The sequence below is a fragment of the Empidonax traillii genome, unplaced genomic scaffold (genome assembly GCF_003031625.1).
Source record: "Empidonax traillii isolate 1590-97213 ecotype Southwest subspecies unplaced genomic scaffold, ASM303162v1 scaffold375:size1330703, whole genome shotgun sequence".
In the NCBI taxonomy this organism is placed as follows: domain Eukaryota; kingdom Metazoa; phylum Chordata; class Aves; order Passeriformes; family Tyrannidae; genus Empidonax; species Empidonax traillii.
Genome location: NW_020955568.1, coordinates 141,898 through 165,502, shown reverse-complemented (window position 1 = coordinate 165,502; position 23,605 = coordinate 141,898). Strand labels below are relative to the sequence as shown.

Sequence of the window (23,605 nt, the reverse complement as noted above, 5' to 3'; positions counted from 1 at the left end):
GGTGATTCACATGAAATTATTTTAATTCTTCAGCCTCTCTGAGGGGGAGAGAAATGTAGGGAAAATACCTTCCCATATAGTGCATTTGGCTTTGACGTGGTTATTGGAGTTGTATCAGTACTCACAAGCAAACTTCAAATTTATGTCAATTTTTATAGTTTATTCTCAAATTGAATCTCTCTGCTTTGAAAAGCAAGCTCATACAAGTTTAATTGGGCTGTCTGAAGATGTTTAAACTTTGATAGTGATTGAAAACCTTTAGCAACCAGGAAACTGGAAAGACGCGTTCTCAACGTAGTTTGGGCATCGTGCAGTATCTCGGAGCTTCCTCCAGGTACTCTGACTTGGCTTTTGTTCTCTAACGTGCAAAACTGGAGCCCGGTGTGGGGGGCTGGATTTAGCCCTGCACTGAATGGGGCTTTTAGAGAACCTGTCAATCAGTGAAAGGTGCACCTTTCTTTCGCCTCGTATCTTCAGGTATCAATAAAGTATCTTCAAGAGGTCCACAAAGCCTGGTTTAAATGGCTTTGGAAGAACACACACTATTCTGTCAGGTCACTGCCGGGGCCTGGAGCACTTCTGTGACCCTGCCCTCGGGGCTAGGTCGCGCCGGCCCCGGAGACCACACGCGGGGCCGCCAGGGGGCGCCAAGAGCGCGGGGGGAGGGCGTGGCCAAGGCCGGCGCAGCGGCACCTGCGCTCGCGCGCTCCCGCCCCGCCCGCGCCCATTGGCGCGCGCTCCCGCGCGGGGCGGCGGTTGGCTGGCACGCGCGTCAGTCCGCGCGCTCCAGCTCCGCCCCGCCGTCCCCGCCGGGCTGGGCCTCGTCCTCGGCGGTGGGAGCGGCACCGGCGAGGGCCAGATCGGTGGGTGCGGCGCTGAGGGCGCCTCCTCTGCACCCCCGTCTCGGTGCCGTCCCCGCGCAGAGAGGGCTTGTGGGCGACGCTGGGAGCTGCTGGCCTCGAGCAGGTGAGACACAGACAAGCCCCGCGTGCCCGGCAGGACAGGTGGGACCGGCCCCCGCAGCCCCTCGCCCGCCCGCCGCCGTCCCCTGCTGCGGGCGCAGCTCTGTGGCGCCACGCCGAGCCGGGCGCCCACCCTCCGGGGGCGCTGCTTGCAGGAGGCCGGCGGCTGTCGGGCCTCCGAGGGGCGGCGCGAGGTGCGGCCCTATCGCTGCCGGCCGTGCCGGGCCCGGGCCGCCTCCTGCGGGGCGCGGCAGGTGCTCAGGCGGAGGGCGCCGGGCTCTGGCTGGGCCGGGCGGCGCCTCCCACTCCGCGGTCGCCCGCCGTGTTCCGCGGCCTTTCTCGGCAGGGCCCTTGGCCCCCACCCTCTGGGCGATGACGCTCCGGTGCGGCCCTGCCCGCCGGCGGGGGCTCCGTGCGGACACGTGGGGCCGGTGCTTCGGGGTGCGAGGCCGGCGGACAGCGGAAATAGCTTTGGTACGGGTGGGGGGAGAGGTCTCCCTCTCCTCCAACGGTCTTTAGGAATAAAGTTGAAAACTATTTGTATATCGTGGGAGTGATACCGTGCAGGTCCTGTTGAGAGCCTTGGTTGGCTGAGTTCTGTTTTCAGATCACTCCATCCAGTTTCTGATCTGGCTCCAGGAGGCTTCAGTCATTCTGGGACTTTGGCACGTAGTGGAGAAGGAACCCTTGCTGAAATTCTCGGTTGTGGAAGTGCATCAGGCCCTTTGTCTGCAGCCTGTTGTTCTTAACAAAACAGCATATGTAGTCTCTTGTCTTACCGATTACTGAAAAAAAATGAAATTTGTGTTGGTCTCTCTAAAATATGGACAGGTATGTTTTGCCTTAAAGACATATGAATGTAGCAGTCTCTAGCCTTTTACGTCCAACAGATGCTTTTAAAGTTAGATTTTTTTTTCTCATGTTGACCATGCCTAATAGTTATTTTTTATGTGTGAGTAGGATAGGAAGACTGTAAAGGATAGAACTACAAACACTTGTTTGTTTGTTTTTTGTATGTTGCCCGTCCAATATGGTGTAGCACCAGTTTGAAGAAATATACTACAAAACTTTTTAAACCAAGTTATTTTATTCATATTTCTGTTTACGTGCCTTACTTTAGTAAAGGGGTGACATCTCAAAGTTAGAATGGGCATTAATTACAGGCTTTGTCCTTTACTAAAATGCTACATCATGCAGGATGGACAACATGCATTATGTCAGTCATTTTGGTTGAAATACTGAAGTGGATGCTAACTCATTTTTGACTTGTCATTTGGATTCTTATATGGTTTCTTTCATGAACATTTGCTCATGCAGGGAGTACTTACTGGATGTGTTTTGGGTGTGTAAAGAGAATACTGCTCTTCCAGCAAAAGATACCTGCAATTCCTACTGGCATCAAAATAAGCTATTTAAAGTCTTGAAGATACACTTTTTCAATGTGGAGGTTCCCTAAGAATAGAAGGAAAATAGAGACTGTGGTAGAAGCAGTAGTAATGCCATGTGATCTGCAGTGATTTTTAGCTTTCAAAGCAACATAGGCTTTAATGGGATTTTCATGTCAATTTCTGTATGAAAGGAGCTGTCTTTTAGATTATTTTTTTCTCATTTGATGTATAATTTTGTTAAACATCAGGTGTTACAAAAGTTGGTGTAAGGCAAAAGAGGAAAAAAGGGAAGAGCTATGCCTAATATGCCTAAACATTAGCAAAATAAGTTACCAAAACAGTATTTTTCTCAGATTTGTGGCTCATCATGTTTGATGGAAGAACTATAACATTATTTGCTGATACAAAGATAGAAAAACTACTGTATTTGGGTTTGTGTTCATTCTGCTTTGTTTAGTTAAGCCTTGAGGAAAATGTGAGAATGAGTAGCATTTACCATTCATAAAGCACCTTGAAAGAAGTGAGTAGAACCAATATGCAGCCCATACTGGCTTGGACGTTGTGTTGACTGACCAAATGAGGGAGAGTTACAGACACATATTTGGAGTATATTTAGTTATGAAATTCATAATATGTTACTCTTCCCTCTGTGATATATTCTTTTCTTCTGTTTGAGAGTTTGTCACATACCAGTGAAACTAGAATGGGGAACTAGCAGTGAAAGTTGAGAAGGAGAAGTAAAAATAAAAATACCAGAGTGCATGTGTTAGGTGAACAGTCCCCAGTTACAGAAGAACTGAGTTGTAAAGCAAATGTCACTGTAATCCTGTTTCCTCTTATTTACAGGAATGTCATGCTTTTAAACAAGAGATAAACCTGCTGAATAGCCAGAGCTAGACCTAACAAAGGACTAATGGAGGTGTGCACCAAAATGGGTTGAGTGCACAGCTGCCTTACTCCACTGTAAGTATGCAACTGTATTTGAAGTTATAGGTATTTTTATATTTTCACTTACACTTGATACCAGATTGCAGAGATTACTGTCTGTCAGTTCTCTTCTGATAGAGAACTTAAGATATTTTTCTTTTTCTGTAACTGTTTCATGGAGATTCCCTTAAGGTGTAACTTCCCTAGACATATATCTTGACCTTCTAACCTATGCAAGTTTGCAGACTTAAGAAGGGTAGTGACTGTTGACAGAGGACTTGGCGGAAGAGAGTGCTGCAGCTCTTCTCTTGATATGGATCAAGATGGTACTGGGTTCTTCACTTGGGGTTTTTTTTTATGTATTATTTGGGTTTTTGTTGAGGACATATATTGCTTTTGTAGTTACTGTTGTTAACCTAGAAATTTTTCACTTTGTTCCCTTTGACATGTGGAAGTGCTTTCCTCCTCCTTGTGTTCATGTTATATTGACATGGAGTAATTTCCAGTTAACATATGATGGCTGTTTGCATGGTCATAAAGGTTCATTATTTTTTACCAGGTGCTAACATACAGCCTCTATGAGCTAGTTTTGTAGAGTGGCTTCTGCTGTATATGGACTGCACGTAATCTGGGTTAGGATAATGTAAAGTGTCGCAGCAGAACTCCCACCTGCATTGTGGGAAAGAAGTGGCTGCTGAAATAGCAATGCAGTGTTCTTTCAGGAAAGTAAGACTGGCAGTTCAAGGATGGTACTTATAAAAAGTGTCAGCAGGAGGCTAGATTGTAAAATCTGATGTGATAGATTGCTTGAATTCTTGTGTGTGTTGTAGTCGACAGGTCTTCGCACAATCATGAGTTGGAATGAGGATTGCTTCCAGACCAACTAATTCTAAACCAGTCTTCTGACATGCAGCTCAAGATCCTGTGAGATAGTTAATAATTTTGAAATACTTTTTGACAGTTTAGGAGCATTATAACAGCCTTCTTGTTATGAAATTGTGCATGCAGCTCTTAAACTAGGAGATTGAGACATTGCATTCATTATCATTTTGAAAAATAAGATGACCTTCTTTTTATTCACCTTGTAGAATGGTAGCTTACCTTTTTGGTGTAATGATTGCCACAGATGTCATTGTATCTAGGTTGCCTATGACAGTTATTTTGAAAAGCTGGAATTTGACTTGGGGGGCAACCAACAAAGGGATCCATGGCAGTCTAGCATCACACCTGACTGGTCAAGTAAAGTGTATCCTAAAACCCTCACTATGCTTTGGGTGTTGTTTTTAACGTACTGTTAGGTATAATTCAAATAAGTTGTGTATTCATAATACCCAAGAGTTTGGGACGTGGATTCTGAAATTGTTTCTTAAACTCATGACAGCAGCTGCTTCCCTGCTCACAGTTGAACTCATCTCAGTAAATGCACTGGAGAGGTGGAAGCAAGAGAGTTGGGAGAATTTTAGTATGGAAAATTAATTCAGAATCTGCTTTTCCTGAGTTTGACTTGACCTCTTGCCAGCTGCTGGGAGTTGCTGCACGAATCAGTTTTGCAGCCTGTTTACTCAGGAATGATGCATGTTATAGAAGAATAGTATTTACTTCAGTGATTTCAATTTGTGGTCAGCTGAATTAATCCACAGTCCCTTAATAATATTTGTAGTGTGTTTAGTTAAAATCCTATTTCTATCTATTGAAGAATGCCCGGTCTAGTGATCCTAGATCTGGGACACGCTTTGCTAGTTTTGCTCAACTTCCATGTTTGTGCTGGTAGTGTAACAGTGACTGGTGTAAGCTTCTGCACTAAACTTGAGTATGCTGTTTGCCTTCAAAAGATATACCATCATTGGATCTTGTCACAGCCCAATACAGGGATTTATGTAGTAAATTATGAATTTTATTTCCCCTACATTTTCATTATTCATCATTAACTATAGTAGCAAGTTTCTCAGAAAAGGATGTGCATGAAAAATGTGCATGCTAAATTGTCCATGGTGTATTTTATCTATAGGTGGTACTGTTGCCTAAAGCATAATGAAATATATTAGGGACTTTCAGGTGAAGTGGATATTGGAAATACACAAAACTGTTTTCTTATGAGGATCTTTTAAAAGACATCACATTTATATGACTACACTTCTGTAGCCTAATTGCTTTTTTCTTAAATAAACTGTTAGTAGGAAATTATTCTTTAAATTCAGGCATGTTTCACGTTGTACAAAATGTCCATTAAGGTCTAATGTTGAATTACTTCAAAAGGACTTTTAGAAATTAAAAGAGCTTTTTTCTATAAAGCGTTATGAGGGTTTACACAGCTCCACTGTCCAGTCTCAGATGTGTGTTTGTGCATGAAGCCTATGTGGTGAAAAAGCTCTGATAGCAGAGGTTGCTGTTTATTGAAGGAAGTGGGGTTCACATGGATGATTCCTGCCATTACTCTGGAAGATGCAGTCTTTTGCTTCTCCACTTTGTAGAAATTGTATATGAGGCGATGAGAAATGGGGGTTGAGAGGTGATAGTGGATAGGGCTTAAGTAAAGATATGTGCTGTTTGTACCTCGGGGAGGGCATGCTGTCAGGAATAAAATGGTCTTGTACTAGTGATGCTCACTGCTTCTGAGGCTTGTGCGTTAACATTTCTCTGGGTTAGCAAGTACCCATGTAACACTCAGCAGCTGCTGCTTGGAAAGGTGTAAAGAAATTCTCCTCTCGAAATCCTTTCAGGATGGCTTGCTCTGTCACTGCAGTGACAAACAGCTGGTTCAGAAGGATTTTGAAATCCTTTTGAATTTACTTTTTTTCTGGGTTTAATATTAAAATGATGATACTAAACAAAAGAAACTGTGTGAGGGGGAAATGGTATGTAATATCTAGATATGGAGAACAAGCAGTGTGTGGTTTTAGATACTGTGATGCTAATTGCCTTTTGGTCTTTATTACCAATAAAACAAAGAGATTGAACTTTTCCCCACCCCTCAGCCAGCCCCTAAGAGCCTCTGGACAGAAGCTGGACATGGTGTAGCTGGTGATATAAGTTTCGCATCAGCAGCTGATTGCAAGCACAGAGGCAGAAATATAACCCTGTTATTGTTTGATTCTGTTTTCATAATAGAGTCCTTTTCCTCTTTCAGTATGTTAGCTAGGTGTGCTAGCATATTACCATTTGTACTCTACGCCCGCAGCATCTGAGTATGACTTTGTCAGTCGTTCACCAAGGAAAGAAAGGTTATAATGGTGAACATCTGGAGGAATAGTTTAGGAGTGAAGAAAGAGAAAAATTAATGCAATGATGAAAAACAATTCAGAACTGAATATGACCTCTATATGGTCTGTTGTAAATGTATCCTTACGCTAGGCATTGCCAATGAAGTGCAGTAGTGCATTGTTGGTGTTGTGGGAGGTAGGTGCTTTTGTATTCTTCATTCCCTCATCTTGACAGCTAATCTTTCTGCTACCCAGTACCAAATTCTGGAAGACATATCCTCTGAGGAGCAGCAGAGGGCTTTGTGATTGTCTAGTTTGGAGAAAAGGAGATTGAGTGGCAACCTCATTGCTCTCTTCAGCTTCCTGAGAGGGGATGTGGAAAGGGAGGTGCTGATCTCTTCTGCCTGGGATCAAGGGACAGGACATAAGGGAATGGTTCAAAGCGGCACCAGGGGAGGTTCAGACTGAATATCAGTAAGCATTTCTTTACTTGAGAGAGTGGTCACACCCTGGAACAGGCTTCCCAGAGAGGTGGTTGGTTCTCCACGCCTGTTAGTGTTTAAGGGCCTTTAGTGATACTCTTAATAACATGCTTTTGGTCATCCCTGAAGCAGTCAGGCAGTAAGACTAGATGATCACTGTACATCCCTTCCAACTGGAACTCTATTCTACTCTAAATTTATTTAAAAAAAAAATAAAAGGAAACCCAACTGATAACTTTGATTGGCTCCAACCAATTTTATCAGTGCTGAGGCAGGGACCCAGGGCTCTTTAATTATGTTCACTGAACCAGTTGTCCAGAATTTAAACTTAAGAAAGAAGAGTTATATTTTGGTAAAATACTCAAGTATTTTTTCCTAAAAGGATGCTGCAGCTGTCAGTTCATGACTCAGTGGTATTAGGAAAACCATAACCAACTATTGAAAATAGTAAGTAAATGGGGTATGAAATCAGCTAAGCCAGTTAACTTGTCTAGCTCAATATTGTTTCCTCCAACAAGAAAATCAGTAAGAACAATGATCATCAGTGGTTGCTGACATGGTTTGTCTTCTATTTGCTGAGAGGAGTGTGAATAGTCAGTAACTTCCCGAGATTGCTCTACTGGCATTCAGAAATTAGGCCACAGGTGGCATCTGTGCTTAAGAGTCTCAGTGAGTTTCTTGTGAGTTGGGTAACTAGTACCGAATGAAGTTATGGGCACTTGAATTGCATTACATGCGTATTACTAACAGCAATGTGAAATTTGCATTTTTGCTTTCAGAAAATGTCACTTCTGTGCATAAATAACAAAATTTGACAAATGCTGGTAAAATAATGGCTATAGGGATTACTTCTGTGCTTGGTTTTGATGGTGTTTTTGGTTTTTTCCAGTTTAGTTGTTCTTGCACTGTCTTCAGTTTTGCTACGTATCTCAATGGGTTTGTTAAGCTGGCAAAGAACAGACAACCTCTGGTGGTATGTATGTTTGCATCCTGATTTATCCACTTTGTTTCTCGCAGACTGAATGAGATCTATTGCAATGTGCATGTGAACCCTCTGTGCAAACAGATGTTTTCGTTGTTTTGATTTTTAGCACTGTTTGTGTAATGCATAATTTTAATTGTTAACCTGAGCAAGTTGAAAGAAATTGTAAGAATTAAAAGGTATAAAAAGAAGTTATATATCATTTTAGTAACTTTTTACCTTTTATTGCCAACATATTGGACCTTTGATAATTTTCAGAATTTCAGAAATTTTTAAAATCTTTTTGGAGGGAAATATTGCAAGTATGGGGGAGCATTGTTTTTAATACCTTTCTCTATGTTGTCTGACAGCCTCTTATTACGGTTGGCTTAGTATTAGCTCCTGTGTTACTCTTTGTGCAGAGCAATACTTTCTGAGATAGCAGATGTGGAAATACTTCAAATGACCAGATGGATTTGACTTAAAAGGATAATTGCTCTCTCTGACTTTCCTCAAGGCAACAAAAAAGATGGGTGTGTAGAGAAGTATTTTTTTCGTAGATGTAGATCTTGGGGAAACCTCTGCACAGAGGAAAAAGCGGTGCATTTTTAGCGCTTGTATTATATTTGAGACATTTGGGGGGAAAAATCTATTTTGATGCTTTCTAGAATGAAAGTTTTTAGCCTTGCAAGCTTTATGTATGTACTGAATGTTGAAAGGCAAAAGTACATTGGTGCTTTTGGTTTCAGATATTAGAGCACTTCTGTCTCATTTGGATATAATGAACATTAAAATTTGGAGTAAAACTGAATTTAGGCAGTATGGCAGTTCACATGTGGGATTTTTCTTTCCCTTTTCAGAGCATTTTGGAGCCCCCACACACTGGAAAGCCTAGTCAAAAAGACAGGGAAGGATGACACAAGTGTATTTTTGTGGCCCTGATGTAAATGCCACATATTCAAGAAATTACGTCTACAAAATTACTAAAAGGAGCAATTCCAGACCTAGAAATACTTTGCAGTCTGTTAGTGTTCAGAATATGAGTTAATTTTATCAGGACACAAGATAAAGGAAGTTGCTTCTTGACTTGCCTAGCAGGAGATTTTGGCATTATTTGAAGCATAATTACTGCCTTGTTTCATGTGAGACAGTGGGGAGAACTGCTTTTTGTCTTTGTAGGGATGAGGAGTGAAGACTTTTCTAAAGAGAGTAAAATAAGAGGTTATTTTTATTCTCAGCTGTTTGCATTTCCAGCATTTTCCTATTGGTGTAATCAGTGTTGTGGGAAGGACCAAGAATGCAGAGGGAGATGCAGCAGTATCCCTAGTTGCATATTTGAGCAACTACAGATTTTACTGACAGAGTCCATGTGCAGCAGTCAAAGGCAGTGGTGGCCATGGAACTCGTCTGTGTGTGTTATTGGAAATGATGAAATCACCCTGCTGTTTGTTTGCTGAGTTTAGAGAGAACCAGAGCTTGATCTGACTTGGTAGTTGTGGAAGCAGTTCTTGGTAGCCTGTAGTTTCGAGATGCATACTGTCTGGCAGGGACTTTGTATATAACCTAATTCAATGTAAATGACAAATAATACTCTATTTTCCCCATAATTCCTGATTTGAGTGGAAGTAGGGATAAGGACTTGGCATGGCTTTAGCGATATTTGATTGTACTCCTTTACAGTTTGGTACCCCGAGAAAGAAAAGAGAATCTGTATCCTGAGATAATCTTGTTTCGTAAGTTCTTTGCTCTGAGAAAGAAAAATGAAATCTCTTTTATGGAGTGGCTTTTGTGTGTGGGTGTGGTGTGGTGTTTTTGTAAATTTCATTTATTTCCCCAAATATGTTTGCTTTGCAGGAATTTCTGTTTTCAACCACTGCTGGCTGAGCTGAAACTTTCTGCATCTTGGGGAGAGCATGTATAAAAGGAATGACTTCATGGCCAATGTGATGGTCACCTCTGCCACTCCAGAGGTACAGTTCCTTGGAGTTTATTAGTTCCTATATCAAAATGGAAATTTTGGCTTTTTTCAGCTTTCACAGAAGCCATTTCCACTACTAATCAAATGCCACACCACGTAAGGAAAAGGACTGGCATGACAGCAGAGCAATTTTAGAACACTTTGTGGTTCTTAGTGTTCACAGACGCTTTTTTTTTGTCGTTGTTGATGATAATTACTCATTTTGATTAGTTTTAAATAACATTTTTGACCTGTTATTCTGTAACTTAGAGCAGCCATTTATTATTTTTGAGTTGAGAGCAATGTAATGTACCATCAAAATTGAGCCAGTCAGAAATATCCAATTGTATTTTTTCTTCTTTTTTTTTCAATTTACTAGTCTACTAGTAAGAAACTGCTCTTAAGATTTTGTTGATGTTAACCTTTTGTATCCTTTGCAGACCATGCAGCTTTTTTGTGCTGCTTCCAGAAACTGCCCCATTCTGAGCTGAGCTGCAGTGCACAGCTCCATGAGAGCCAAGGGAGCATGTCATGGTTTTGCTCTGGGTCAGTTTCCTTTCACACCCCCCACACAATTACTTCAAGTCGAGAGAAGGTCTATGCAGACAAAAGAGACTTGATTTGGGAAAATAATATTAGCATTTATTACTAACAAGTTAAAACTAAAGAACTATATCTACAATAATTCTACTCAAGTAAAAGTACTATGTATTTACAGAAACACTTCTCCCTCCTTTATATCAGTCCAAAGAGGAGAAGCAGTCTCCTTCTCCATTCTCAGAGGTCCAGGTCTCTTCAATAACTCTGCAGCACTCTCATCGCAGCTGGAACTCTTTTTCTTTCTCTCTTGCTCTGTGTTGGCCTCCAGGGCTGGGCATACCCCCCTCCTGGGCTAAGACTGGAGGCTGGGTCTTACCCAGGCCCTGAAGGTCTTTTCTTCCATGGACTGCAAGGGGGCACTTGCCTACCATGGATCTTCACCACAGGGTTACAGGGGATAATGGCTTATGAGTCCACCCGTGTTTTCCTGTGGGGGTCCCTCCCCATGGGAGAACAGTCCTTGAATAGACCTCTCCGACATGGAGATCCATGCTAGCATGGATCCCTCACTTGGATCCCAAGCTTATCCCAGCTGCTCTCGCTCTGGTATAAGCCTTTCTCTCAGGGTCACAAATCTTCAACAGCAGTATGGATCTCACACATGGATCCCAGCATCCCTACCCGAGCCGTTTTTGCTCCAGCGTAGGCTCTCTCAGGGTCACAAATCTCCAGCACCAGCAGCATGGATCTCTCACTGAGATCCCAAGCTTACCTGAGCCGTTTTCGCTCCGGTGTAAGCCTCGTTCTTTTCAGGGTCATAAATCTTCAACAGGACTCTGCCTCATTTCAGTCCTTTTTGTGAAGTCTCGGCTTCCTTGTACATCCACAAGCTCCTTTGTGAGCCGCATGGGGGTCTCCTCACCCCAACAATCTTTCACAGGTAGCAGGGATTTATTTTTCAGTCTTTTCCCTGCTGAAAAGAGAGAGTGAAAGGGGGAAGAAACAGCCCCCTCTTCGAACTTTTCTTCTCTCTGCTACGGTTGCTGGCTTTGACGTTGGAGGTCCCTTATCTCTTTGCCAGAATTCTTCTGCAGCGGTTTCTGTCCAAGCAGACAGTCCTCTAAAGTTTTTTTTTTCCTCCACTCTCTTACAAGAGAGAGAAGGGGGGCTTCAGTGCCACACCTGCCCCCGCCTCAGGCTAGGGGAGGAGGGGGCCTTGGCCCGCTCAGGGCCTGCCTCCTCTCCTACATGGTTGCTGCTTCTAATTTCAACTGCGCAACCCACCTTCTCTTCCATTTTTCTTAAATATGTAATTAGCAAAGGCGTTACTGAGAGTTTTGATTGGCTTTTTGTCCGGAAATCCACCTGGACAAAACCATCCTCAAGCCCAGGGACTAGCTGGTGGGCAAAACCACAACAGAGCGCTGCTTGGGAATTACTGCCCCACTGAGGTTTTCTGTTTTTTCTACTTCCTTCTAATATTATGATGAAATATTATAAATCAGCTACAGTAAAGCTTACCCAGTAAAGCACGCATTTTAAATGTGGGATTGGTGGTACTTTTCTCCAGCTTTAAGATGGAGACTTGTACTGCATATATATTCCAGAGTTGGGTGCACTATGGATTTTTAAAGGAGCATATTCATAATGCATTATATATTTTTTCCTTTTCCAAACTTAGTCAAATCTTGTGAAGACCCTTTTCTGTTTCTCATTGCCAGTTTTGGGTTTTTTTTTGCCACATTACATAGATAAAATGAAAATCCATAGTCTGCAACAAGTGTACACTGTTTTCTAGGTTGTTGAATATATAATAAACATCACTTACCTATGCATAATTTTCTGCTGATTACATATTTCTAGTTCTTGTAACAACTGTCTTGTAACTAATTATTTATCATTGCAAGGACAGTCTGTGCTTAATGGCTAGAGCGTAATGGCTTTGGAGTGATGAACCACATGAAAAATCTTTGGAGGTCTAACAAGACTGTGATAATCTTGATCCTTTACCCACACATCTGTAGATACTTAGGCAGTGCTTCTCTTTCTGAATGCTGACTTTGCACTTGCATGATACAGCATACTTGTCTGCCTTTCTACTAATGCCCCTTTATTCTCTTCTTGGGTTTGATCAGCACAAATGTCAGGCTTCCTAATCAGTAATTTCCCAGTTAAATTTCAGGATGTTTTAATTTTTCCCTTTATTTATAATGTTGGGGGTAGAGCAGCTGGACTTGGATCTACCCACTCTTTACCTTGCATATTTAATTTAAATATTACACCCTTTTATTTAGTTTGTGATTTTAAAAGTGGTTTACTAAAGCTGGAAGTTTTGTAGAGCTGAAATTGTATGTCACTAAAGTCTGCAGAAGGAAGTCAGAAAGATTTGCGAACAGTACTAAACTAAATTTTACAATTGAAGTTTGAACTTTTTGAAGTTCATACATTTTGTTGTCATTACTTAGTATTTTTACACATATTTATTTTCTGAATTTGAGATGCAATTCATCATTCTGCAGATAAGCTTACTATTTTTTCTTTGTAGGGTAGTAGCAGCTCAGATTCTCTGGAAGGGCGAAGTTCAGATTATGCCAATAAAAGCTATGATGCAGTTGTATTTGATGTGTTGAAAGTGACTCCTGAGGAGTTTGCTGTAAGTAGAAATGTTATTTTTGCATTTAAGCTTATATAACATTCAGGGCTTGCAGGGTACAAAAAAATCTATGAAACCTTTTTGCTTAAAAAAAAATATTTTAAAATGAACTTCCAGTGTTCTTGAAAACAAATTTCTGATTATGTCAACTTTAGCAAAATAAACATGTCTTTGGATTTAATCACTTGGCACTGACCTGACACAGCATATTTGTTTTTCTGTGTGAAACCATTTGAATTTTTACTAGTGTTTTAGAAAATCCTAGCATAGGTTTAAACATGTTACTTACAGAATCATAGAATCCTAAAGGTTGGAAAAGACCTGCAAGATCATCAAATCCAACCTTCGACCTAATACCACCACGCCCTCTTAACACAGTCTGATTCAGTTTTTTTTAACTGAAACCACAAATACTCATGTTTTCTGCTGAAACATTAGTTTCTCAGAGAAATCAGTTTCTTAAAAGCAGGGAAGAAGCTTGTAGAGAGAAAACAATTGGCATTCCTTAATACCAGTTTTTCAGTGCTAAACTGATAATAGAACTTCAGTTTTGGTGAACATTCAGTGCAATTCTTGTCCTTGCCCCTTGTTTTTAATTTGCGTGTTAGCTTGCTGGGGAGCAGGAAGGAGTGAGGATAAAAGCTACTGCACCTAGTGGAATGTTTTCATTAACATTTTAAGGATCAAAATGATGTTTCGTTATTTGGCAAAAGTTCGTATAATACGTGTTCACCAAAAAAGTCTTGGAGATAGACCTACCTTATTCCTATAAGTTTGTCACTTTGGAACAGATTCTTGTGGGTCTTTTTTAACACTAATACACAGTACACAGATGAGAGCTGTTGTTAGGTAAAATTGTAAAATCTGTACAATCTGCATCAACTCAGTTAAAAATCATTCCTGTTTGTCCAAGTTCAGATGATTCATGGCCAGGGACCACCTTCAGAAATTAACAGAGCCATAATTGAGATAGGACTGTAAAATTATGTGAAAACAGATATGCCTGATTTCATCACAATATGAATATTGTGTCCAAAGACAGCCCAGAACATAGAGTGTAGTCCTACATTTGTGGTTAACCTGGAAATGTATGTGTAAAATGATCAAGTCAAGGTAAGGTTGCTTGTAACTTCAAACTCAAAACAGAAAACAGATAGTTTTCTATTCTAACTACTATTGGTTTGAGATGAAAGCTTGTTGATGAGGGTCTTGATTTAATGCTACACTTTAAAAACATACCTGTATATAGCCACACCCCCTTAATATCATTGTAACATATTTTTTAACTCTCAGTTCCAAACTTCTGTAAGCTGTTTCTCTAGTCCCATTTGCCACCTGTAGCCATTAGCAAAACAAAGACCTCACCAGCCTGCAGAGAAACTAGAAATTTAGTTGTGCGTCTGGGGACTGAAAGTCTCTGTATGACCCCCTTAAAGCATATTCCAGTCGTAACTAATTAACACATAATAATTATTGCCTTTCAACCCAGTGAATGTCAAATGTATGCCACTCTCTGTGTAAAAGGCAAATAATTCTTCCTACCATTACTGTCTAGATTCTTCATTACATAAGAGGAAGACTCTCAAGCACAGATTTGTCCCCTTGACTGGCGCAGGTACTGAAATTCTTTACCTGGGGACAACCAGAAAGTAACATGATGCCTTCTCAAGATAGGATATTTTTGCTTGTGTATCAACCTGAAGCAAGGGGGCCAAACTCAGGCTGGTCAGTTCTGGTCTGTGAGGAACATGCGGATGGTTTGTAGTTACTGAAGGGCAGATGGAAATATGTCATTGTTAGCTCTTCATATTACACGATTTAAAATTATGTCTTCATTTCAGAGTCAGATAACATTGATGGATATGCCAGTATTTAAAGCTATACAACCTGAGGTAGGTTTTCTTAAACTGTCTGCTTACATCTTCGGAATATAGTGCCTGAGAAAATGTAACCATTTAAATAATGCTTTTTTATTCAAAAATGCTCACCTTCTTGCACTGCACTAATATTCTTCTAGGCTTATTGCTTGTTAGCACTGTGAATCTATACCCCAGCCTGAGTTACTTTGATTTGTTGTCTGTTGCCAAAGGACATGACTGTGCTTTTCTGGAAGTCTTCCTCTCCTGCTTTGGGTTGAGTGTTTCTTCAGGATAAATTTATGAAACGTAAAAATTCTTTACTCTCCCTTCTGGTGCTGTTTTTCAGTGCACCTCTGATTTCAGAGTTTGACTCGTGCCTCTGGCCATAACCTGTATTTTAGGCTGCATCAGCCACTTGGTAAGCTTTTCAATTTGTACAGTCATGTCTAAGATTCAGTTCTGAGGGAGTAAATCTGCCCAAGCCCTTAAAAGTTGATGTCTTAGTGTCCTTTAAGGTTTTAATATCTTAAGAAAGAAACTTGAGACCTGTTGTTAACATAGGCATTTGGAAATTAAAAATAAGAACTTCAGAAATGAGTAAAGATAGTTACCAGAATATAATAAATTTGCATAAAAATGTCATCGGTATCTTGATTAAATAAATTTATTTCCTGCAGAAGGTACAAGAATCAAATGATTCCTCCTTCAGGGGCTTCAGTATAAGAACATGTCCTTAGATCCATTATGGTTTGTTGTCTTAGGTGGAATATCATGAATATATAACGGGCAACTCCACTCCTCCCTTCTGTCAGTGGAACTGAATTTCTGACAACATCAGTAGGGGCAGTCAAGTCTAGAAGGTTCTTAGTAGAAGCTCAGTACATCCAGTTTGGTCACCAGCAAAACAAGTTGTATTATATTTACAGTCATTCAGAGAGATTACCAACCCTGTATTTTGAGAAAGTATAGGAAAGAAAATAAAAATTTGTCTATCTGATGTCTGTGCTTCCTGTCAGAGAAATTAATTTTTTTTTTCCCCTCCCCCTCAAAAAACACCAAGACAGTTTTGTTGCTGAAAACACTTGCATGCTTCTGAAATTACATATGTTCTCCAGGCAGCTGGGGAGACTTCTCCTTCCTGCAGGGGGAAAAATGGCAAATGAACAATGCAATAAGAAACCATCAATACCCATAGAAAAATCTGCTAACACAGTATTTACAAACTGATACATGGATACTTTTTCGTGAAGAAATTTTGTTAAGAAAAATATCAGTTAAAACAGATGGTTTTTTAACTACCTCTGCCAAAGGCAGAGCCAGTGTCATACTCTGAGGAAATGAATGATCAAAAAAAAAAATACAAAACTATAGATACTCATTTTGAAGTGAATTTTGCATTTGCTTTAGTTGCTATGAAACATCTTTCCATATAATTTTATAGCGAAACAAAATACCAATTTGCTTTTCTTTTCCTTTCTCATCGTTTTGTTTTGACTTTTGGCAATGAAATTTCCTGAAATGCTACTCTGGCAGATAAATGTAACTTAGTGAGGAGTTTTCAGGAAAAAACTAATGTATTTTCAGCTTCTTCTAGAATTCAGGTCTGTGAATAAGTAGCAGTTGCCATAAACTACTATTAGTTTTCTAATTGTGCTTTCTGACTTTCACTTCATCGGAATTACCAATATTATTTGTTTGCCACAAGGAAACAACTGCTTCTATCCTGAAATTTTACTAACTGTAGGACTAGGTTTTAAAGCAAGAAATAGTCTGTGTATTTGTCGTCAACCTCCATTTTGTTACTGGGTAAGTTCTTAGACTAAGAGGGTTAACATTTTCTGGTTGAAACTTACAGTTTTAGTCTTTTAACATGAGCTTATGCATGGATGGAAATACTTAACGTTTTGGAGTTCTGGTTGCCAAGTCTTACTTCCAACACACAAACATCCTTTAAACCTGGCACTTTCTGGGGTTTTATCCTGCTTTTTGACAGCTATTACTAAAAAATGCGTCTGCATGTTACTGTGCAAAGTTCAGTAAGAGGATGTCTGGTTAGCAATTCTTTGTTCTTCAGCAGAAATACCTACCCTTACATTTTAGATTTCTAAGTAACTTTATTTAGAACTTTTTTCAAGTCCTGAAGTTTGCAATCTACACAAATTTCAGGGTTTTCTTGCACACTGGGCAGGAAAGTTTCTTGTGACTGCGTGCATTGAGGAAGCTGCCAGCATTCTTCCATACAAAAAAAGAGACGAAGTGTGCTTCTAGAACACACTATATTTCAGCAGTATAAAAAAAAATTCAGGAGGAGTGTGTGGGATCATTTATCAACCTTCTTATCCAGTCCAAATTTTAAGCCTCGTCAAATGATTTTGTCATGCAGAGGATTTTCCATTGTTGCTCACTAGTCCTCTGGCAACTGCTTAATCCTTAGGTTACTGACCTTTTTGACTTCTCTGACAAAGGTAGATTTTGCTGACTCTAGTAGAGTGTCTGAGATTCTTTTTCTACATAAACATATGATTTCCAGTCTCATATGACCAGACACAGACTGATCATGTATCTTGTCAGATGCAGACTGGCATTTTTATCTGCAAAATGTTTAAGTGCTGGTGATTGGGATTCAGAATATGTTTGGAAGTGTTTTTCCTGATGCTCACACAGGCACATGCAGACCTCCAGATCTCTAGTGGATGTTCTGCTTATCATCATGTGCAAAGTGATTTTCAGAGGCAGAATTTTCTTTGGCTGATTTTACCTTTTCCTGTAAAGGTGTCAAAAGTTAGTAGTACACATTTGGAAAGTTGAACAGCATTTTGATTGAAACTGAATTTGTGGTTCTAAGAAAAGAAAAATGATTTAGAACTGGTGTTAAGGAGGACTCATTTCTGGTTTTTAAGGGAATTTTTGGAATGTGTTTTCTAGGAACTAGCCAGCTGTGGATGGAATAAGAAAGAAAAACATGTCCTCGCTCCAAATATTGTTGCCTTTACTAGGAGGTTTAACCAGGTAAATAATTTGGTTACTGTCATGGACAGGTAGTGTTTGGCAGTTGTCTTTGAGTATAAATGCAACTACTCCTGTCAATTAAGACTATCTTTCCAAGTGAGAATTAAGATTTTTAAATGACAGTTCTTGTTTTCAATTGCTTTGTCCACATTTTCATGTTTTTTCTCTGGACCATTTGTTCCTAATGTATTTTGCTATTGTGTCATGGTACAAGATTAGCAATTCTGTTCCTTTTCCTGTGTTTCACTTGCTCTTTCAGTTATCTTGGTGTTGCCTCACTTCTCTACCTACCTCCTATACCCAGTGGTAAAACTTTTGGGTAGTTGCAGTGATATAGATGAGAATTCATGGGATAAGAACTCTTTTCTTTCCTTACCCTGTTTTCTCCCTGGAGCATCTTGAAAGCTTGCAAATATTTCATCTAATAAAGTAAATTTTTTTGTAAATGAATTAAGTTATATGTGTTTACTTTATAGGTCAGTTTTTGGGTTGTACGAGAAATATTAACAGCACAGACCTTAAAAATAAGGGCAGAAATATTGAGCCATTTTGTGAAAATAGCTAAAGTAAGTGCAACATTCTTATACTATTGTTCAAACTCTTAATTGCTTTTCGTTTGTTTCTGCACTACCCCTGTGAACCATTGTTAGATTGCAGAGGGTAATGTTCTGGTTTAGTACATCTGCGACGTTGTACCACTTGAATAGGATAAAGGCGTGACAACTGCTCTTTTCTACTTGGTTAGATGAAACTACCCAGTTCAGTGTGACTCACCTTGTACTTCTACCTACCAAGTTTAAAAGTGGTTTGGCTTGTTGATGGTCAGCTGTGTGTTGCTAATATCAGATGTGGTTGTAAACTGTTCTGGTTTTTGTCTCCCACCATTTTCAAAGTTAACTTTTATGAAAAGAAATTCCTCGCTTCTAAAACAGCTGTTGTGAGACTTTGTTCCTACTTGTGTACTTGCTGGTATAAAGTACTGCTGTTAAAGCTCTGTTATTGTAGTGATTTTGAGCACTGCATTTTACTCTTGAAGTTTTATAAAGAATATATTTATTTAAAAATACATTTATCTGCTCCATGACCTCTGGTCATTCTGTATTTTTATGACCCTGTGTGACACAGCACTTGGATCAAAGTCCCAAGTGCTTATCTTGTATGTGTGAAATTATGTATGTCTGTAGGTAATTAAAATAATATTTTCCACATAATACAAAACTTTTTTTGTATTGTGAGTATTTCCAATCAGCTTACTTAGTATTTTTGTGCTTATAGAAGAAAATTTGTCTGAGTGAGTTCCTGGCACAAGTACATAGTCCAAGTTCTAGGAGACGATGGTCAACTTTGAGGTCCTGAGTTGTTCTTAAAAATAAGAGTTACAGTGTTTGTTTGGGGGATTTTTCTCCTGCAAAAAGGGGAACACTGCCCTCTTTTTTTCTCCTTTTTCCCTTTCCCTTCTTTTCCCTCAATAAAGTCCAGATCTTTCTCAAATGCTTCTGGGCAATGAATAAGTGGATCACTGAAGGATGAATCCAGCTTCTTTTTAAGGTTTACAAAGAAGCTCCATGACAGCAATTCTCATTTTTCTGTTTTACTAGAACTATGTTGTAGCAAGCATTATCGTTTGAGACAGCTTTATTCCCAAGTATTGTCTACTGGAGACCAATGTGTTTTGAGTAATTGCCAAAATAAATATAAATAGAGTAAATATAAAGTACATTGAAGTGAGGTAAATTTTTCCTGTGAAACAGATTACAAAATCAAATATTGTTTTAATTCTGAGAGGGTCATCAGCATCTTTGGTTAATGTTTTAGGCTTGATTAAATTTTTAATTTCCCCAATTATACTAATTTTCAAGAACAATATGACAAATATTTTTTCCTGTTTTCTGTTCCTGAATGAACAGCCTTAGAAAATAACAAATTCAAGTCAAATACAGTTTGTATTCTCACAACTGAAATGCCTGTTGTATCAATGGGTATATTTGGAAAATTGGCAACTTTTAAAGTGGTCTTAAGAATTTTACACGTGACAGCGTTGGATAATATTGGTGTCTGTAGTCATTGATGGAAATATGAAAAAAAATCATGGTTTATTAGTGGAGCTTTGAGATCAGTTAATTTTGTGTCCCTTTACAACGTGCTAAAAGCTATTATTCTCTTTTTTTCAGAAGCTTCTAGAACTGAATAACCTTCATTCTCTGATGTCTGTGGTGTCAGCACTGCAAAGCGCACCCATCTTCAGACTGACCAAAACCTGGGCTGTAAGTGTTGCCTTGACCATTGTCCTTTCTGTCTCCTTTGAGTTCTAAACTTTTCTGAACTCCTCAGAATTGCTGAACTCTGGAATTTACATTCTTGTTTCTGAGGTAGCAGAAGCAGTGATCAATTATGTGTTTTGTGAAAGTAGAGTTTTGGCTGCGTATTTGTAGACAGTCTTTCCCTTTAAATTTCCTGTTTTCCTGTCTGTTCTAGAAGCCACTGATTATGTGCTTAGGAGGACTTAGTTGAAAGTAATCTTAGAAAACCCTCCTACAGAATATGTATCAGTGTCCCATTATTCAAAACATAGTGTGTCATTTAATACATTGCCTAGAAGGAAGAAAAAAGATGTGTTACAGATATACAAGCATTAATTTTTTTATTATTGTGCTATACATATAAATTTTTGTTTATTTTAGAAATTAAAAACATAGATAATTCTGTTTCCAGAAATTCCATCTCTTGAATGCAAAATTTCTTAGCAAAACTCACAGTAAATTTAAATATTTCTTTAAAGAGGAATACACAATTACAAGTTTGGCCTGCAGTATATACTCTTCAACTATACAAAGGAGTAGGTAATTCTCAATAATTTAGTATTCCACCTAACATGGATCACATTAAGTGTTCAGAGCTTATAAATAAAGATGGCTATCCTTCAGTCTTGTCTACATTTATCAAGCTTTTAAAATGCTTGTAACTTTCTTATGGTCTGATTGCTCAGAATTATGCTATAGTCTAATAAAAAATAAAAATAATAAAAATGTGAGTGCCTGCTGTTTTGAGCAGCTTGCTGAAGTTGGAAGATAAACAAGGAAATTTCCTCCATGTGAAAACCAGTGTGTGACTAATTTGACTTAGACCTGAAGAGGTGTAGTGTGTGCTGTGCTCTTTGTAGACACAGTAGTTCAAAAATAAAATATGTTGCAGAGTCAGGGCCTCAAGAAATTCTCAGTGCTGATTAAAAGAAAACAGCACCATTATTCTGAAATATTTTCACTCTTGTCCTTTTTATGTTATTTTTTTATTAACAGCTAATAGTACAAGCTAAGTAGTACAAGAACTGGAATTTTCCAGAGGAAGAGGTTATGAAGGAATGTGCTATGGAGCAGCTGTCTGCTATCAGAAAGGACACATGCAAGACGCCAGTGTATAGTGCCATAAATTCTCCACTCATTCTGACTCAATTGGCTTTTAAAACCATCTTAAAAATACTGCTGGGGTTTCTTAAACCAGCTGAAACAGGGAATGTGTTTTTATAGCTACAGTTGCCTATTTCATGTTTACTTTTCAGTCTTCCGTCACTTTAGGATTTTTGCATTACTCTATATTTTTCTGGTTTTCTGTAGTAAGTCTAGCAGTAGAAAATGTAGATTTAATATCAAAATGGTTTACTTTCTTCCAAAAATTTTTGTCATAGTTTTAATAAGGCACTGTTGAAATGGCACAATTTACATTTATTTAGAGCATTTTCCATTGTTGTTTGTACCTCTAAATTCAGAGGATTTCAGCAATTCTGGTAAATTACGAGAGTACTGGTGACTGTGTAATAAATACTTTTTCTCAAAAATTTAATATTGCTAAGCTTATTCAAAACTTATGTAGTGATATGGGAATCCTTGACAAAGTATTCAGAAATAATGGTCATATTTGTTCATAGCTTAAGACTTGTGCTGAATTTCTTCTGTTTTTCTTAACAGGTAGCACATTTTCAAACATTACACTGGTTTGGGTGATGACAATGAATTTAGTCTCTACTGTGCTTTCCTTTACTCTGTGTGATTCAGCAAGTTATTGTTGGCTTTGTGGGAATTTATCTTTTAAAATTTTATGATCTGCATTTTCTCTGTAGCTTTTGAATCGTAAAGACAAGACCACCTTTGAGAAGTTGGACTACTTACTGTCTAAGGAAGATAATTACAAGAGGACACGAGAGTACATCAGAAGCTTAAAAATGGTTCCTACAATTCCATATTTAGGTGAGTGTGAACCTTATATATCTGTAGCTCATTGACTGACAAGTACTAATGTAGCCTGTTGTGCACATGAAGAATACTGTATATAGAAGGTATGGTTCACTCCACTTCCTATTTAAAAAAATTGGGTTAGGTTGAGATTTTTAGGTCGTACAAATGTATATGTACTTTTGGCACGAGTATTTCTCTCAGGTGCTGAATAAATACGTGTGCAATATAACATAAAGATGATTTAAAAAGAAGACCTGTATTTAAAATGCTGTCCAGTGTTCACACTGTCTCTTATTCTTCTGTGACATGCACCAAGTAGCTATTTGGTGAACTGTTTTTGTTGTCAGTATTTCACCTGGGAATATTTCTGTACGCAGGTCATTGTTAGTGAAGGTAGTCCAATATAATGAACTATTTAATGGTTTTGCTTGTGATTAAGTATGATGCTAAACTGGAGCTAACAAGGGTAATGTTTTTAAATCACTGAACCTGGATAACAAGAGATCAAGACTCAGACTTCTTGGACCAGAATTGCTGTCTCTGTATTAGTGACCCACAATGCCTCAATGGATTCCTGTTCGTGAACTCTTGCACTCTCTCTTTAAACACTTGTAAACTCCTTGCATGCTCAGCACCCAGCTGGCAGGATTTCTGCAGCTCTGTCCAGTACCATATTTTTTGCTGGAATTGAACATGGTATTTACTACCTTCACTAGATAAACCCTACCTTGTTACTTGTGCAACTTGAGGCTACTCCTGACATGATGGGCTTCAGTCTTTATCTCTGTTGCCTTCACACTAAATCTTCAGTTACCTCTCTTCCAAAAGGAAGAGTCCTTGGATTACTTGAGCATGCCTTGTACAGATGCCACTTGGCATCCTTGACAACGTGCCAAGGCAGTGTTTCAGTCCTGGATCTTTTTTTTAGCGGGAGAGAGCGCACATGGACTGCCTGAAAAATTCAAGGTATAAGTGCAGGTTAGATTTATACTGTTACTTCAGAAAGTTTTTTGTGCTCTGCTTAATAAGTCCTAACATTCTGTTAGCTCGACGTTTAGTAGCCATCAGAAACTGTTTATTGAAATCCCAAGATTATGCCTTTGTTAGCAGTGGTTTGCCCTTTTCATTTTATTTGGAAAGTTAGGACTTTTTCCCCCCTTGTATCTAAATCTGTCTGTAGTTTTTTCATTTTCTGTTTTACTGTCCAAGCAGCTTGTCTCATAAATCCTTCTGCACTTCCTCTTAGTTAGACCTTCTCTTTTCTCCCCTGAATTAGTTAATATTATCAGCAGATTTTTGTTCCATTGTTCACTCCGATTTTCAGGTCATTTGCAAATTTGTTGAGCAGCATGAGTCCCAGCACAAATTGCTGTGGATGCTTATCTAAAATATTTCTTATTTAATAAGTTTGGCCATCTCTAGTGGCCATACTTAAAAT

The 23,605-nt window shown here is 39.1% G+C and overlaps 1 protein-coding gene across 5 annotated transcripts in view; it reads left to right on the top strand.

Annotated features, from left to right (window-relative positions):
• Positions 1–844: 844 nt before the first annotated feature.
• Positions 845–23,605, top strand: part of RALGPS1 (Ral GEF with PH domain and SH3 binding motif 1) — an 83,819-nt gene continuing 61,058 nt past the window's right edge. For 2 of the 5 annotated variants that reach the window (XR_003572281.1, XM_027892981.1), the window contains exons 1-10: positions 845–966; positions 3,197–3,313; positions 7,849–7,942; positions 9,778–9,890; positions 12,963–13,070; positions 14,912–14,962; positions 17,855–17,938; positions 18,415–18,504; positions 20,110–20,202; positions 22,053–22,179. Coding sequence is in view for 4 of the 5 variants with exons in the window: in XM_027892981.1 (XP_027748782.1) it covers positions 9,834–9,890; positions 12,963–13,070; positions 14,912–14,962; positions 17,855–17,938; positions 18,415–18,504; positions 20,110–20,202; positions 22,053–22,179 (610 nt within the window). In the remaining variant the exon portion in view is untranslated. Of the gene's footprint in view, positions 967–3,196; positions 3,314–7,848; positions 7,943–9,777; positions 9,891–12,962; positions 13,071–14,554; positions 14,663–14,911; positions 14,963–17,854; positions 17,939–18,414; positions 18,505–20,109; positions 20,203–22,052; positions 22,180–23,605 lie in introns of those variants that run through there. The other 3 variants (XM_027892980.1, XM_027892978.1, XM_027892982.1) reach the window with 3 other exon arrangements.